General features: G+C 32.5%; 1 protein-coding gene across 1 annotated transcript in view; it reads right to left on the reverse strand.

The window, feature by feature from the left end:
- Positions 1-394: 394 nt before the first annotated feature.
- Positions 395-17245, reverse strand: part of CIP2A (cellular inhibitor of PP2A) — a 33858-nt gene continuing 17007 nt past the window's right edge. Inside the window, exons 12-21 of the mRNA XM_036930789.2 lie at positions 16531-16630; positions 14924-15042; positions 12583-12778; positions 12032-12106; positions 11831-11941; positions 9439-9635; positions 7410-7523; positions 7072-7154; positions 6232-6371; positions 395-4455 (exon numbers count right to left, since the gene is read on the reverse strand). Of these exons, the coding sequence (XP_036786684.2) occupies positions 4285-4455; positions 6232-6371; positions 7072-7154; positions 7410-7523; positions 9439-9635; positions 11831-11941; positions 12032-12106; positions 12583-12778; positions 14924-15042; positions 16531-16630 (1306 nt within the window). The 3' untranslated portion in view covers positions 395-4284. The remainder of the gene's footprint in view (positions 4456-6231; positions 6372-7071; positions 7155-7409; positions 7524-9438; positions 9636-11830; positions 11942-12031; positions 12107-12582; positions 12779-14923; positions 15043-16530; positions 16631-17245) is intronic.

A 17245-nucleotide genomic window follows, 5' to 3' on the forward strand; every position in this document is an offset into this window, starting at 1 on the left:
AACTAAAAAACTGTGGTTGAGAGGAAAGATACTTCTCACATTTAATGACCCTAATGAAGGCTATTTGTAGCTCAATGTGCATAAAAGCTGCGTTCTGAGAATTATGGTACCTGTCATTGATGTGATAATTGAGTTTTCGGTAGGGTATCTTTAAAAATATTTTTATGAATGAAGCATAAACAAAACAGGCTTGTCTTTGCATGACAAATAAAGGTGATTAGCTAAAAAATGTTGAACAGAGTAAGACTGTGTAAGATTTCAAGGTGATTTGCAGATTCAAAGGACCCCATGATTTTTTTTATATTTCCTCTCAATTCATGGATTACAAAGGCATATCATTTCAAGTATTTATCAGGCTCATTATCCATATTTTAAAAAATTAAACCATCTAACCTTTTAAAGACATACACCATATTTTTATTTATTCACTTTCAATTATTTAAAAGACATTTTCTTGAATATAAGCTCAGTGAATGCTGTAAACATACAACTAGTTTCTTAATCCAAAAGACTTATTTATCATTATGGGTAATATGCATTTAATATTTATTAGTGATCATTGAGAGAGTGGCAAGTGACGGAAACAAAACAGAATCCTATGATCCAAGTGACAAATTCTCAAATTAGGGGGCTTGGCATGGAAAATAATATCCAAAGACCTCTGCAGTTTTAAAAAGACTCAATATACTTAACATACCTATTGCTTATTTTCTTAAACTACAGAAAGAAAACAGCAAATTCTTAGCTTGTGAGATATGCACACAAAAAGTAAACACTATTAATATTAGGCATTGCATTTTGTCAATGATGTAATAAATGATGTAATTTAGATTGCTTTTCTCAGTACATCATAGTATTGCTAAAGTCTTCAATTTCCCCCAATTAAAAAATAAAAGAAAATAACCACTTGGCATCCATCAGAGTAATAACTGGCTCAAGTATTACCAATGGATGCTATAACTAGTGGGTGAAAACTGGAAGACAGAGGGTATTTGCAGTATCTCCCCAAAAGTTACTTATTATTTCCAAAGGGAAAAATAGTAATGTTAAGTCAAAGACACTATTTTGTGTGTATTTCTCTGTGCAAATAGGTAAAATATATTATGATGTTGAGAGCCAGGATATGTCCATACAACTGATTAAAGCAAAAATTATAACATTGTTTTGGGGGCTAATACATATAGATGTATGTGCCAACTATAGCATAAAAGATGAGAGGGTAAAGGGACTGACATAGTTACAAGGTTTCTACATTTCTATTAAGTAGTGCAATATTAACTCCAAGTGTACTATGAAAATTAAGGAGTTATTTGTCAAAAGAGATAAAAAAGCAAGACCCAAATACATAATGTGTACAAGTCATGAGTTTTACATATAAAGACATAGGACAATAGCAAACTGATAGAAAAAGATATACCGAGTCAAGAGAAAACATAAAAAGGCTGGAGTAAATATATTAATATCAAGTAATAGACCTCAAGATAGAGTATCAAATATGAAGAGGCACCTTTCTTAATGATAAAAGGGTCAATTAATCAGTAAGATATAATATGCAACGGCAATGCTTGGTTGTTTTAGTAAAGTTTTACTGGAACACAGCCATGCCACTTACTGTCTATGGCTGTTTCTATGCTACAACTGCATAGGTGAGTAGTGAGAAAGACCGTAAGACTCACAAAGCCTAAAATATTTACTAGCTGGCAGAAAATGTTTGCTGGTTCCTAGAGAAGAATTAAGTTACAACAGGACATGTGTTTAGTCCAATAGCAGTTAAGTCAAAAGCTAAGTTGTAATTATTTGAAAAGAGGAAAAGAATCAAATTAAAATAAGTTTATGAGTTTTAGGGAATATACCTTGATTAGAGGTATCTATAACACACCTGGATGAAGACACTGAAATTCAAACGTATTATCACTTAACAGTCCTGACTCAAAACAGAATCTCATTACATCCTTAACATAAATAACTAGTCTTCACAATATCTATAAGTAAAACTAAAAGGGCACTAATATGACAATTTTCCACAAAACAAAGAATTAAGTTTTAATAAGTATTATTTTTTTTACCCTGAGATTAAATAGTTTAGTATAAACTCCAGCCAAATTTTAAGAGAGTCTATGTATTTGTTTAAGTAGCAAATGTAAATAGTAAAACTGTGTTAATGTATGTACACTTGGATACAAACTATTCATAGCTCAATTTTTAGAGAATTTGAACAATTCTAATATAAAGATGCATTTACTTAGTTTTGTTTTTTCCATTAAGGGAAATGGGCACACACACATAGAAATCATTTGTAAAACTCTGGTGGTGGCTTAAATTTGCTTAACATTTTTTAATAAAGAAAATACACACACACACACACACACACACACACTTTTTAAAAAAATCTGAGGTACACAGAATCATAAAGCATGAAAAGTACCCAATATACTAAGATTAAGAAAATAGGAACAATATAAAAAGATGCCACGAAAGACAAAGACTAGAAAAATATAGGAGAATTGAAGAAGGATGATGATTAGCATTCACCTTTAAAGATGACATATTGTTTTTCCTTTTCAGAGAGAAGAGATTAGAAATAACAGGTTAAAATTGTTGTAGTAAAAAAAAATGCTGCTAAAAAATATACGGAGTCTTAGACTACACAGGCCTTTAAAAATTCACAAATTGAGTGGTTTAAATAAATGCATACTTGGAAGAATGGACTAGAATAGAACTGCAGTGTCCAGCAGGATAGCATTAACATTTAAAGTCAAACAGAATTAAAAATTAAAAAAAAAATTAAATTCAAATTTCTAGTTGCACTAGCCAAATTTTAAGTGTTCAATTGCCACATGTAGCTACTGGCTATGACACTGGGCAGTGTATAGAACATCTTCATTATCACAAGAACCTCTATTTGGCAACATTTGGTTCTGTCAAGCTCTATTTGAGCCGAGTGTCTAAATTGTAAAGATAGCTTGATTTGCCTAGAACTTTTGGTTCATTTTACTTATTTTACAGAACTTGTGTTTCCCACTTTAGAGAGCTTTCTGTTCTTCAGTCATATCTATCCATTTAAACATTGTTTTCATATTAAATTGAAAAAGCACGCAGTTTCAAAAGAGAAATGACCCTCTTAATAGCAATTTAAAATGTGTTACTCTGTACAATGTTTTAAAAATTTTGCATAACTATACAAAATATATACAAATATATATAAAACTATTATAGTTTGATATTCTTTAATGTAACCAGCCAACTATGAAGATATTTTTAATCTCTAAACATGAATTTAGATATACTATGGTTGAAAAATAGAAGTAACTCAAAGTTCACTTAAGTCATATCAGGATAGTGAAGAAAACACCAAATAAAATTAATGATTATAATAGTATAGCAAAAAAATCAATCAAAATACTGACATAAAAACTGTTTAAATACTACTTAGAACATTTGATTCAAATGAAGAGCACTGAAAAATTCCTTTGTATTAAAGAAATACATTAATAAGGATATTTAACCTATGCTTTAAAATTAAATGACACAATTAAAAACTTTAAATGAAATACATTAAATGCAACTCACATCAGAATTAACAAATAATAAAATTCTGAATATGTAGCAAGCATAGGCTCTTAAGTTACCCTTCAAGTCATAAGAAATTCATACTGAAAATAATTTGGTTGTCCAACATGCAAAATTTTAAAATGAGTAAAAACTAAGGCTATCTTATAAATAATCCGTTAAGTTACCATAGTTTTTGTGTGACAATGTAGTCATTTAACATACCAGCTATTTTCTAATTTTTATACATTATTTCTGTAACTATTCATCACATTTTTTTTGAATTTAGAAATTATACTATATACCTTTCTGCATTTTAAATGGCAGTAGTAAAATTATTTTAAATTCATTGATATTTTCTTTTGTGCTATTTTAGAGAAAAACTTCTCTAATAATATCATGGTTTCTCTTTTTACTAATAATTGTATTCTCATTTTATTACTTTCAAGTTGTCACATCAAGAGAGTTTGACTCTAAAATCTAAATAATCAAGAATAAATTAAACAGCGAAATAAAATGGAAAGCAACTAAAGAAAAGGAAAAAAGCCTTAGAAAAAAACAAAACGGGAGATCAAGAAGAATATATACAATCTAAGAATCAAAGAAAGCTTTATACAATGAAAGCCAGAAACAGGAAGTAAGACTTTTAAGACAAAAACATTCAGATCAGATTCTTTACTAAATTAAGATTAGGTAATAATTGCTATTGTTTTGTAATCACAAATTACATAATATCTATATACTGAGATTCACAGTTTCTGGACTTATTTTTCCACCACTTAAACTGTGGATCATTGCTATCATATGTGAGTGTTTGTTCAACTCCTCCTGCTGAAGTTTCACCAGCGACTCTTTCTCTTCCAAACGACCTTCCAATTGGGCCTTTTGAACTTCTAGAGAGGAAGCCTAAAAAATTGGAGGGGTGAGGGGAGTTGGAATTGAGTAAAACAAGCAGAAAACTAAGCATGTTTTCTTTTCACAGCTATTTAAAAATGTCCTTCTATTTTATTTGTAAGACAACCCTTTCAAAGTACACATTACAAATATGTATTATATTTTAGTTAACTAAATTATATGGTAAATTTAAGATAATCACTAAACAATCTAGTACAAATTGGGAAGACACATTCGATTTGTCTTTTTAAGACAATACTAGTAGCTGAAATTTTGCAGAAAAAGCTACACATTAGCCAGAGACAGGTAAGATTCCTCAAGGGAGGAATAACCTAAGACAGGCACAGTCGCAGGGGGGCCATCAGGTGAGAAATTAGGGATCAACAGAGGTGAGGCTTAGAACCCCACTCTCCCTGTTTTGAGAGAAATCTTCTGCATCCGTGGATGTTTTGTTGCCCTTGTCTAGCTTGGATTAATACTTAGTCTATAGGCACACACCTGGTCATCTACATTTGCCCTCTTACAGCACTAAACTATGTTTTCTACCTTTATCTTGCATCTACTTACCACTTCAGCATTTTATTAAAAACAATAATAATAACAATAAGGGAGAAATGTGGGATTCACATATAAATCAAGTATAAAAAGCAAACGAATATTCATATGACCTGATTGTTTATAGTTCATAATGCGTGATAAAAAACGAAAGTTTCTGTGATGACTGTCCTTGCACTGTTCACCATGTAAGAACTTATTCACTATGTAAGAATTTGCTCACCATGTAAGAACTTGTTCGTTATGCTTCAGAAGATTGGAGACTGTTGAGAACTACGCTTGGGGTTGATTAATGATTGTGCATTGAGTCCCCTATACAGAATTTTATTGTTAACAATCATTTGATCAATAAATATGAGAGATACCTTCTCAAAAAAAAAAAAAAGAAAAAAAAAGAAAAAGCTACACATTGTTATTTAGAATTATTATTAAGATAACCACTTTTTAAAGTAGAACTAGGAAATCTGTAAATGTGGCATTAAATTTTATGCCTCTTCTGTCATTTGTGCTGTTTTCAGTCCTTTAATCCTGGTCTATTCTCATCTTCTTGGTAGTAAATGGGCCAGAAAGCACTATTCATACATGGCTACCAAACTCAAGCAACCATAACATAGGAAGAGCACTGGTAGATAGAGTCAGAATATATAAACCTACTGTTCCACTTAGCTATGTGACTAATCGTGAACAAGTAACTTAACCCAAGACTCAGTTTCATTTGTGGGTTGAAAATATTTATATTTCAAGTTATATCACTTGATTAGAAATTCTATAATATGTATCTTTGTTTAGCTAGGAATAATTTAAAAAATACATGTACTTTATTTGTTAAGGTGAAGAAGATTAAGAAAAATGTTTCAAAGAGTTCTTTGCAAACTATGAAGTTCCAAACAAATATGAACCATTACTATTATCATCAACCTCATAGGCAGAGATGCAGCTACCTTCTTATATACAGTTACCTATAAGTGACATCAAGAACTGGTACTCTTCTGTACTCTTTGCCCACTTGAATGTATTTAAGTGCTGGCACACAGTATATATTTAATAAATATTTGATTTTAGGAAATACAGGTTTTCACATTTGAACAGTCCTCATAACAATCGTCAAACCATTCTGAGATCTAACTTTTTTTAACAAAACTACTAAAGAAACAGAACATTTACTCAATTCCCTTTTTTCACAAAATAAGACTTACTCATTTTACTGCAAATGAGAACTCAACAGATTCTTACCTTAATACTCAATTCTTTTTTTATCTGTTCTGTTCTGCTTAATTCTTTTCTAAGGATATCAATGGTGTCTTCCTTATCTTCCCTTTCTTTTTGTAAGGCTTTAATCTTTTCTTCTTGTACCTTTGTTTTCTGTTGCAAGTCTTAAAACAAATAGTCAGTTACATACTTAGAGGTCCTATACTGACATAACCTTGAAAAGGTTAAGTAGCTCTTATAAGAGCAACAAAGAAAGACAATTAGGAAGATGAAGAAATATCTCACTGGAAATAAATTTTACAATATTTGGCAAATAAAAACACCATGAAACTCTCCTTCTATACCAGTATTCTATAACAAATGCCAAATCTCCTTGTCTTTACCCTGTTCCTCCATTCTAAATATGATACATAATGATGAAGGGAAGGATAATCCTCAGCTTAAGGGTTAGAAAAGAAGAGGGAGAAAACCGTGAGAAATTATATAGGCAGATACTGTGCTCTAAGGCAAGTGAGCTGGACAAAAATGTTTTTGCAAATCATTTCAGTATTACCATTCAGACAGTAACTAAAAGTTACCTAGCACTGCCACCTGCTGTTACGCTCCTTTAAAATTTTTTATTTTAAAAATTTAGGGCAATCATTTCCTGTAACTCTCAGATTTCAAAAAATGTATTGCTTTTTCAATTTAATCAGTCTAAACTGTTTTATGGCAAGAAAAGAGGAGCTGTTTAGGATGTGACTTAATGTTTAAAAAAGTGACAGAAATAGAAAATAATGAAAAAGCAAAATAAAAGCCACTCATGATTTGATTTTCTTTCAACATGTTAAAATAAAGACCATTATTGAATAAGAAGCTACTTACTTCCTAGTTTACAATCTCTGTCTACTAGTTGGTTCTGTACTTCTTTTCTCTGTTCTTCTTTTTCTATTAATTGGGCAATAGTTCTGAAGTTATTAAAAAAACATAGAACATATCAATGAACCATGTATTTTCTTTGTATCCCACATTTTAAGAGAAAATTAGTAAGAACAGTAGTTACCCTTAAATTCTGCCAAATATGAATCTTATATCTAAAATAAGTGATAATTCTATTCATTTTACCTGTAAAAAAACCAATGTTCTGTATAAAGGGAATCATTTGGTTTGAAAACCCATTTGAAAAACTCCCCAAAATTAGAATAAAACATTAGAGCTTTTACTTTTCATTTTGCTGCTTGAGTGACTCATTTAATTTTTTCACTGTCTCAATTTGTTTATTCAGAGAATCACATGTGATCTGTAAATCTTTATTTTTCTTTTCAGCAGTTTCATTCCTGAAAAGACAAGATGAATTGACATTTTTATGTAGGAAAACATGACAGAGAAAAGAAACTCAGTGTTTTCTTTACAATTTCTTTCAACCAAATTGCAGGTAAGAAGAGGAATGTTATGAATTAGCAGGACATAAATACACTCAAATTAATTCTGAAGGACAATAAAGATATGTTTTGGCTGACTAAGTGGTAAAAATTACTGAGAACTGGAAACGTGTGGGGCCATTAACCTCATATTTATGGATATAGAGCTGTTTTACAGATAATATTGCATTGTGTAATTTGCTATAAAATATATACAGCTATCTTTACAGTTAAGTCCAGAAATAGGACTTAAAGAAGTCCAACTTTTGAAAAAATGATGTTTTCAAAAAAATAAACTTAAGTGTGTCATCATATTTGATTAAAAATGTCAAATTTATGAATAAAGTAGTTGATGATTCTAAATTTCTCTTGCCTCTTTAAAACTCTGCATCTAATATTCTTATTTTGCCTGCAAAGTGAACATAGAACAAATCCTTTCTGAGGTGATATTTTGACAGCCCTATCTTAAGTATAAAATGTCTTTTTCACTACACCAAGCAGAAAGATTAACAAACTGGTGGCACTGGCCAAATGTGATCACCAGAAGTATTTTATTTGTCCCACAGAGTTTTTAAAATTCTGAACTTGAATACTTCTAGATAGTCCCAACCATTACAAATGACCTTTCCCAGCCAGCTTCATTTGTTATTTACCTGGGCCCTCAATGGAGGAACATTACTTCTTGGCCTTTTAATCACTATCTGGAATATAAGCACATTACTTTCTTTTATACCCTAAGTTAACACTAATAGTCTACTTCATCAGGCTGCCTCAAATAATCAGACTTTGAAAAGAATTGTTGGGGGAAAAATATCCTGTTCAGAAATCACCTTTTCATCCACCTTTTCTAGACAATTTATATTTTCCATCCTTCAATTTTACTGATGGGCAAATAAGCACACGGACCTTGCAAACTTAAAATTTTCTACATCTCTATATTACTACAGTAGAAAGTAGAACATTTTAAAAAATCTTAACTAATCTTAAAATGTAGATTAAAACAAGGAACAAGTTAATCATAGTTTTTATTTTTACTGTTTGGTAGAAAATACATGATTGTTCCTGGTCTTCTACTGAAAGATTGTTCTGGTCTGAAAGATACATTAGACAAAGGAGGAAAAAATGATCAATCTCAAACTTTGCTAGTGAATATATAAACTGGTAAAGCCTCCTGGGAAGGAAATTTGATAATCTATTGAAAATTCAAAAGCATATACCTTTTAATCCAACAATTCTCCTACAAGAACTGATTCTACAGATACAGTCACATGTTAACTAAACTATCTTCAATGATGTTGAGAAATACTGCCTACAAATTAAAAGATGAACTGAACTTTTAACACCAAAATTTCTATGATATTAAGTTGAAATAAACGAAATTGTTAATATTCAACACTGCTGATCTGCAGAAAGGCCAAATCACATGGCTTTATCTAATACAAAATGTGACAACTAAGGTCATTCAACAATTATTTCTGGAGTACCTATGTACCAAGTACTTTTCTAGGCCCCAGGGACTTGTCAGGAACAAAATACATGAAACTTGTCCTTGTGGTAGGTATAAACATCCCAGATGACAAATGACTAGATGAATAAATGAAGTAGAGTCAACTGAAAGAGAGACCTGTGTTCTGTTTATAACTTTGGTACTAAGTTTGACTAAGCAATACTTCCTTTTACTATAAGGTAAGTTCCTTGCTAACTACTTACCTTATGGTATTATCAGAATATATGAATGCTTACAAAAGGATTTTTGGGTCACAGACAAAAAATGCTCTGTATTCATTCTAGATTCTAACCTCACACAGAAAACTTTACTTCATTAATCTACCTCTGAAGAAGTTCCATGTAGGATTTTGTCAGTATTTCATGTTCTTCAGCCACAGACTCTAATTTCCTATTATGTTGAAAGAGATGCTCAATATCACTCTGGGCTCTCTCTGATTCAACCTGCTGTGACTTCAGCAACACACCAAGCTCTTCATTTTTTCTCTCAACTTCTCTTAACATACTAGCAAGTGTCCGTGCCTAAAGAAAAACAGAACAGAATTTTCCACTATCATTTGCATAATATGCTCAGTTTCTGTAATTTAAAAAGGCTTATAGCATTATTGGGTTATATAAAGTTTTATTATTAGTCATATATACTTATTACTTAACGACTTCTAATAAATCTGACACTGTTATGGTTCTTATTTAATAGATTGCTCTGACAGAATCTCAGTAGGACCAGATTCATGGAAATGAACACAATTATAATAACATGAAGGTAACGCTACTTAAAGTACTCCATTAAAAAGATATGGTTCTTAGGGTTAGCCATTAACAGTAAGCCACAAAGTCTGCACACATCAGTTTTCCGATTTCAGGTAAGAATTAAGAATAAGATATTAACTACATCACAAATGCATATGCAAACACTTAAAATTAAGCTATAAAAATCAGGGAACACAACCTAAATTTAATATGAAAGTACTTGTGACATGAAACAGAAAAGAAACAGAAAAGAATGACAAGTGGATGTGGACTTTCCCCCTTTAGCATGAAAAATACTTATTTTGAAATGCCACACAAAAAACTAAGCCCTTCTGTTTTTATGAGTCTATAAAGCAGTAATACCCAATTATTTAGCATTATTTTTATAAGCAACATTTCTAGTATAATGGATAAAACATTAAATTCTCCAAAAAATGCAAGACGTGTTCACTAGACAGAGAATATATGAATATGCTATGAAAAGGGACATGAAAAAATGATTTTAATATCACCAATTTTATTGTAACTTATGATTATCAACATATTGTCAACATACATTCATACATTCAAGACAAATGGATCCATGCTAAAATAAGACAAAAAGTATAACATGGTTATATTCATTTATATTTTTAAAAATACCTTTATTCTGAAAAGATTTAAAAGCAATTTTACTTATTAATTTTAATGCCTTTCTCAAAAGTCAAAACAACTTTTTATAATTCACTACAAATATCAAATACAAACCCCTTTGTATCTGCTGGAAATTTCAAATCACTGCAGTAAGTTCTCACTCATAATTTATACATTATGTACATATATGCACATGACACATTCTGAGCACCCATCAAATGCCACACTGTGCTTGCTGGGGCCTGGAGATACAGAAACAGTCTCTGACATCAAGACTGGGGGTGGGATTGTACAATTTTTACAAGGTGTAAGACGTTTTAAAAGAGGGAAGCACAGAGTAAACACAGAAGATCACCAAAAATGTGAGAAGAAGATGACCAGAGAAAGCATCTGGGGGAAATGGGAGGCATTTAAAAATCTGAAGGATTATTAGGAGTTAGGCAGAGAAAGAGAGCAAAGGGTGTTCCAGACATGGGGGAGTAAAAGGAAAGGGGAACCTAGTAGAAATGTCAGGTTTCAGAAATTACAAAGTAATCTAATCCGTTTGACTGTAGTAAATGCACAGAATACAAGCAAATATTTAATGTGCAGTAGTTAGAATCTTGTGTGCCAAACTAAGGGATTTAAATCCTCTTGAGAGAAATGGTGAGCCACTGAAGGACATACTCAGAAGTGACAGGATCAGACACTGCCTCAGGGATCACTGTGGGAGAAGAAGGGAGGGTAAAACCAAATAGAAAAGGAAGATGAGTTTGTATGTATGCAGAGGATGACTGAGAAGAGGGTACCAGGCTGAAGGTAGGAAGACTAATTAGAGGCTCTGCTGTGACTCACAGAAAAATGAGAAAGATGTGTCCTATAGCAAACAGTGGCAAGATCAGACAAAGAGGAAAAAAGTAGTGTTTTATTAACTGAAGTTGGTGAATGACTAATTGTAGAAGGTAAACTGCATGATATAGGAGCCATTTAGTGCTTAGCGAAAAGGATATAGACTTGGCATATAAAGTTGGAGGCATTAACATTCTGCTAAAGATTGAAAGCATGAAAATAAGGGAAAAGGACCTAGAAAAAAATCCTGGGAAAACTCAGTATTTAAGGGTTGAGTGGAGAAAGGAAGAAGCCTATAAAGGATACAGGAAAAGAATACCTGTTAGAGTAGGAAGAAAATCAAAAGATAATGTGACCAAAGTTGAAGGGGAGAGGGCTTCAAGAGAGAGAGATGTCAAATGCAGGGGACACTTTATTGCAGTCAGGATAACAAAGATATCACTTCTATATACTTTTTACTTTATTTATTTTCCTACTCATCAGATGTTCCTTTATACCGTACATACCTCTGTCTCGGCTTGAGTTCTTTGACAGCGATACTGAGCAATCAGTCTATCAGCCTGTGCAAGGGCTAGAGCTTTTGCTTCCAAGAGATCTTGTAGCCTGCTTTCTTTGGACTATAAGAAAACATACCATTAATCTTCTTCATTTACCAGAAAAAATCTATTAAAGCTTAACTGTTACGGTTAAAGTAAGCTTGTACTCACGGCTAATGTGGATAGTTTCAGCTCATATACATCCATTATGTCAGATATTCTCACATCATTAATCTGATCATTTACCTAGGTTTCAATACAATAGCAAACATGAGGATATTTTAACATTCACCAAAATAAAAAATAAATGCCTACTGTGAAACTAAGTAATTCAAATTTAATGAGTAAAAAAATAAAAAAAAATTAATGTCACAACAAGCATTTCAAGCATTTCACTAACCTGGCTATTGGAGAAGATATCTGGCAAGATTTGGTATGTTTGTGGGAATTTAAAATACTTTCTTAAGCTGGGACTGGGGTAAGATGGGCTGGCTGGGGAAAACTAGGGAAAGAATGATAGCTGTGTTTAAAATGTTGAAATTTTATGGCTTTTCCTTTCTTTCTCAACTTTCCAGAGTATTGTTACTTTTTATATTAAAAGATAAGGTTTCCATAAGCGAATCTGCACCTGAAGTTGTTTAAATAAATTTTATAGCCAGGGGTGGTATTTAGTTGGTATGTACCAGGTAGAATCCCACTTGTGATAGCTATTAATCACTTACCACCACTCCAGACTGCAGTTTCTCTATTAATTCTTCAATGTTCAATCCAGGAACTTTATCTTTTAAAAATGGAGGAGTTAAACATTTTACTGATGTTGGAAAACTGTGATTTAATGATTGCAAAGGCATTCTTCTGGGAGTATGTACTGTTTCTTGCTGTCTGTAGGCATTGTTTGCAGCTATACTTTCTCCAAGTCTGAATGGGAATCAAACACAAAAAGAATTACACAAAAATACAGCAAAAGACAAAGTTAGTACAGAATTTAGGGAATCTTTCAAAAAGGGGCTCTTTGGGAATATAAACCTTCATATATTTTTGAAATAACCTTTAAATTTAGGATGAAGCAAGATTTTGGGAAATATCCTGAATTTGCCAGGGGAAACTCTTTTCTATTTATAATCCTTTATAATGACAAATCTATCTTTGGTTTAATGGCACTGTAACTAGTTTGGGAGTGTGGATTATTTGTAAAAAATAAGTACAATGTTATTGGTATTGGTAAGAACATTCTTTTTTGCCATGGGCAAACATTACCTAAGCCCTTCCACCCTCCCCCTTTCTCACCAACCTGACTTCAATTCTGCTGCATCCAATGATCCTGTCTTACTCCTGGCCTCAGGGCCCTGTATAAGCTATTCCTTTACCTACGACCCTTTTCCCACCAGATGTTCATAGCACTGGCTCCTACTTAACATCAGATCCCAGTTCAAATGTACTTTGCAAAGAGGCCTCTCCACCCATAGTGACATGCAAATTATGAAACTTACCTTTTAAAAATTTGTCTCTCAACTAGAATGTAAACCTCATGACAAGAGGGCCCTCTAATCTCCTGCAGTATCTAAAATGCCTAGAAGAGGGCCTGGCACATATCTGGCCATCACCAAATGTTCATTAAATGTTTAAATAGAACACATACACACCCAAGACCCTACATATGCACCCACCCACCCAACATATAAATTCACCTTATTAAACTAAGATGATGCAAACAAAAGCATAAATGGCCATCAATAAAATTAATGGATCCCTGAAATAGTGTCCAAAGGAAAAACTATGTAAGACAAGACAGGTGTGGTCAAGACACAGTGAAATGGTAGGAAGTCCTTACACATAGAGACAGAGGCTGAGACTTCCATTTTCAGTGAAGCTCAAGCTTTTCACTCTTAAAGCAAGGGGATTTTCTGTCACGTCAGATTACCACAGTTGAAGCAAGCAAGCCAGCAGAAAATGAAGCAGCTTCACATACCACTTTCAGCTTGAAAACCTCCCTAAACATCCATTTATTTGTTAAAAAATATTTAATATAAAATAAAGGGAAATTTGATGTGGTCTCAAGGTCTTGTTTTCCATAGTTCTTAATCTCTTAATTTATGACTACTAAAAAGTAGAGGTTAGCAAACTTTTTCTTAAAGGACAAGGCAGTAAGTATTTTAGGCTTGAGGATCCATACAGTCTTTTGTTACAACTATCCCAGCCTAAATGTCATATCATGAATGTAGACACAGAAAACAGACAATATGAAAATGAATGGCTATGGCCTTGTTCCAATAAAAATTTTTTTTACAAGAACAGGCTCCTATCTGCTGGCTAGTTTGCTGACCTCTGGAATATAGGAATGTCTTATCTAGTTACCAATTGCTTCAGTTTATTCAATCCACTTCTGCAAATTCATTTATACAAACCACTTTAAAAAAACTTTAAAACTAAATTTGGACTCTACTAGATCTTTGGTCAACCATTTTATTTACAAAGAGCTCTAAATATGTGTTTTTTCCCCAAAAGTAATCGCAATATTCCCTTAACGTCCGAACTTAATGAGTATAGTGGATAATTTTGCCTGGCCATTATTCCACTTTCTGATAGAGACAGAATTTTTTTTTAGGCACTCTCCCAACATCCTCACCCTTTCAGTTCACGTAGTTCTCATAACTGACCCCTTAGCATTTGTCAAGCCCCCTCTTTGGCAAAGGACCCATGTTTAGTTGATGAGAGGGCTGCTCAGACTGATCACTTGAATAATAGAAAAGAAAAAGCCCCTTCTATGAAGGAACTAAGCTAGATGTAAGCTTAGTGTACAAGCTACTACACTAAAAAGAGGTGATGAGGGTCAGAGAGGCATGGTACTTGGATAACTCATTTAACCACATGGATCTAGCTTTTCCTTGAATGGGTACACACCTGGTCTTTCAAGTTATTGGACTCAATCATTTGAAAAACTACTGGATATTATAATGAAGTGCAGAATTCACTCATTTTCAAATCTATCTTTATTGAGGACTACTAAAGAAATACAGTGGATATTCCAGCACCACAAGGAATATATTGCAAATTACAACTCACACTAAAGCAGGAAAATCTGGCAGTGGAGCAGCTTCCAATAATATTCCCAATCCAGACTGTACTTGTTCTCTATTATCAGATGTTAAAGCAAAAGCCAAGGGAGTAATCAGGCGTGAATCCTAAGCAAATCAGAAACCAGAAAATAAGAGGCAGAAAGAATAAATAATGAAAGGTTTTTTAGAGCAAAGTGAGTAAACAGAGCTAAATCATAAAATAATTGTAGGCAAATTCTGAAGTGTTTCTATCTAATGTTTGAACATATTTATTAGTCTTTACCTAGTTATAACTGGCTACACAATCAATATGAACACTAGCTTTAAAAAAATCTGGCAAAGGTTTTGAATGCTTCTGATTTGTCTATGAAAATCATGTCTTAAATGTTTTGATGATTTTCAAAATATCCACAATTGACTCATGTTTCGAATTACTGTTTTATTTTTCTAGCTACCATTTAAAAGGAAAACAGACTGAAAGAAAAAATGGCTTATCATTTCCATATTAATTAAAGTCAAAAATAAAAGTATAATTCAAATTAACTAGATTTTTAGTGACCGAAACAAAGTGTAAGTCCTTCATTTTAATAATTAGTACCATAAGCCCCAAATCACCTATTTTGAAAAAATCTTCTAAGAAATCAGTTTGACTAAATTTTTAAGTTGAGTAAGTTGTTAACAGAAAAATATTAAAATACAGATCCTTTATAATTATCAAGATATTACAATGTTGAGTGTCTTTGTAGATACCCATGTATAAATCTAATGCCATAGTAAGAGCTGACCTAAAAAATATCTCCATAACCCCCATGATACCCTTCAAAACTTCCCCTTCAAACCCTTCCCTGTGGAGGGGGGTCATTATTTCTACTATGTAGTCAAGGAAACCAAAGATCAGAGAGGTGAAATAACTTGCTCATTGACTAATAAGTGGTGATGTCAACATCTGAACTCCATTTCTTAAGGGTTATGTTCTCAAGGTGTACAAGTGGTCCCTGCCTAAAGTTTCAGTTTTGTCTTTTAACTTGTCTATACAGACACTAGAGACATTTTCGTTATTATAGTAACTTAATTCACACATTTGTTAAATATCTCTTATAAGTCAGGTTTTGTGGCTATCAAAGTAAACAACTCTTATTCAGTTACTACTGTTACTGAAATTTGCAAATTACCTTCTCTAATTGTATTATCCCTATCAAGTCCTTTCCTTCCAGATATCTTCCCATCCCCTTAATATCCTGCCTCATCAAATCCAACCAAAAAGAAAAAATACCCCAAATCACCACTTTCACCACTCACTTATCATAATGCCAACAGGAAAATGAAGAACCTGAAGGGTAACACAGGAAAGGACAAGGCTAAGGAAGCACCACTAGCATGAACATCCCTTTCATTAGAACCAGAAGCACTTAGGCTCAATTAATGTGTAACTATGTAAAATAACTGTATAGTGAGACTATTATAGCTACTTAAGACAACTGACAACTTTAAACTTTCTTCTGATAGCCAATTCTAAGAGAAACATCTAATGATTAAGATTACCACAGAAACATACATTAGGAAGCATTTAGGTACATATGAGTAAACTTCAGTATTTGAAGAATTTAAACTCACCTGAAGGATTTTGTAGAAGCTTACTTCCATACCAGGAACCAACTGTTTAAGTTTATTCATCAAATCAAGTGTTTTTAAAATTACATCAGCAGCAAGTTTGCTTCAAAAAGAAGTCATATTTAAATTAGATAACAAAAAAAAATTGATAGAGCTTATTGTCCATAATTTTAAAGAAAACAGAAAATCCAACACCTTCATGTTTTCTTTTATATATATATATATATTTTTTTTATTAAGGTATTATTGATATACAATATTATGAAGGTTTCACATGAGCAACATTGTGGTTACTACATTCACCCATATTATCAAGTCTTCCCCCACATACCCCATTACAGTCACTGTTCATCAGCGTAGGTGCTACAGAGTCACTACTTGTCTTCTCTGGGCTATACTGTCTTCCCCGTGGCCCCTCTACATCATGTGACTAACACCTTTGTTTTAAAACCATAGTAAAAGTATTGTTTCTTTTGAGAAGTAAAAATATCATAGAGACCAATCCTTATAACCAAAGATCCAAAGAGAACAAAGAACTCGTATTAATAGTCTAAGTTTATAAATGGTTTCCTTTTCTAATCTCAAATACCAACACGCATCAGCTTTCTGCTCCAAATTACTTCAACAATGGCAATATGACTCATTTAATTCTTAGCTTTGTCATTGGAGTATCAATAATACAGAGAAACTTTAGGCAATATAGAATACCTAGTATTTA

This window comes from Manis pentadactyla, chromosome 1 (assembly GCF_030020395.1).
Source record: "Manis pentadactyla isolate mManPen7 chromosome 1, mManPen7.hap1, whole genome shotgun sequence".
NCBI lineage: Eukaryota > Metazoa > Chordata > Mammalia > Pholidota > Manidae > Manis > Manis pentadactyla.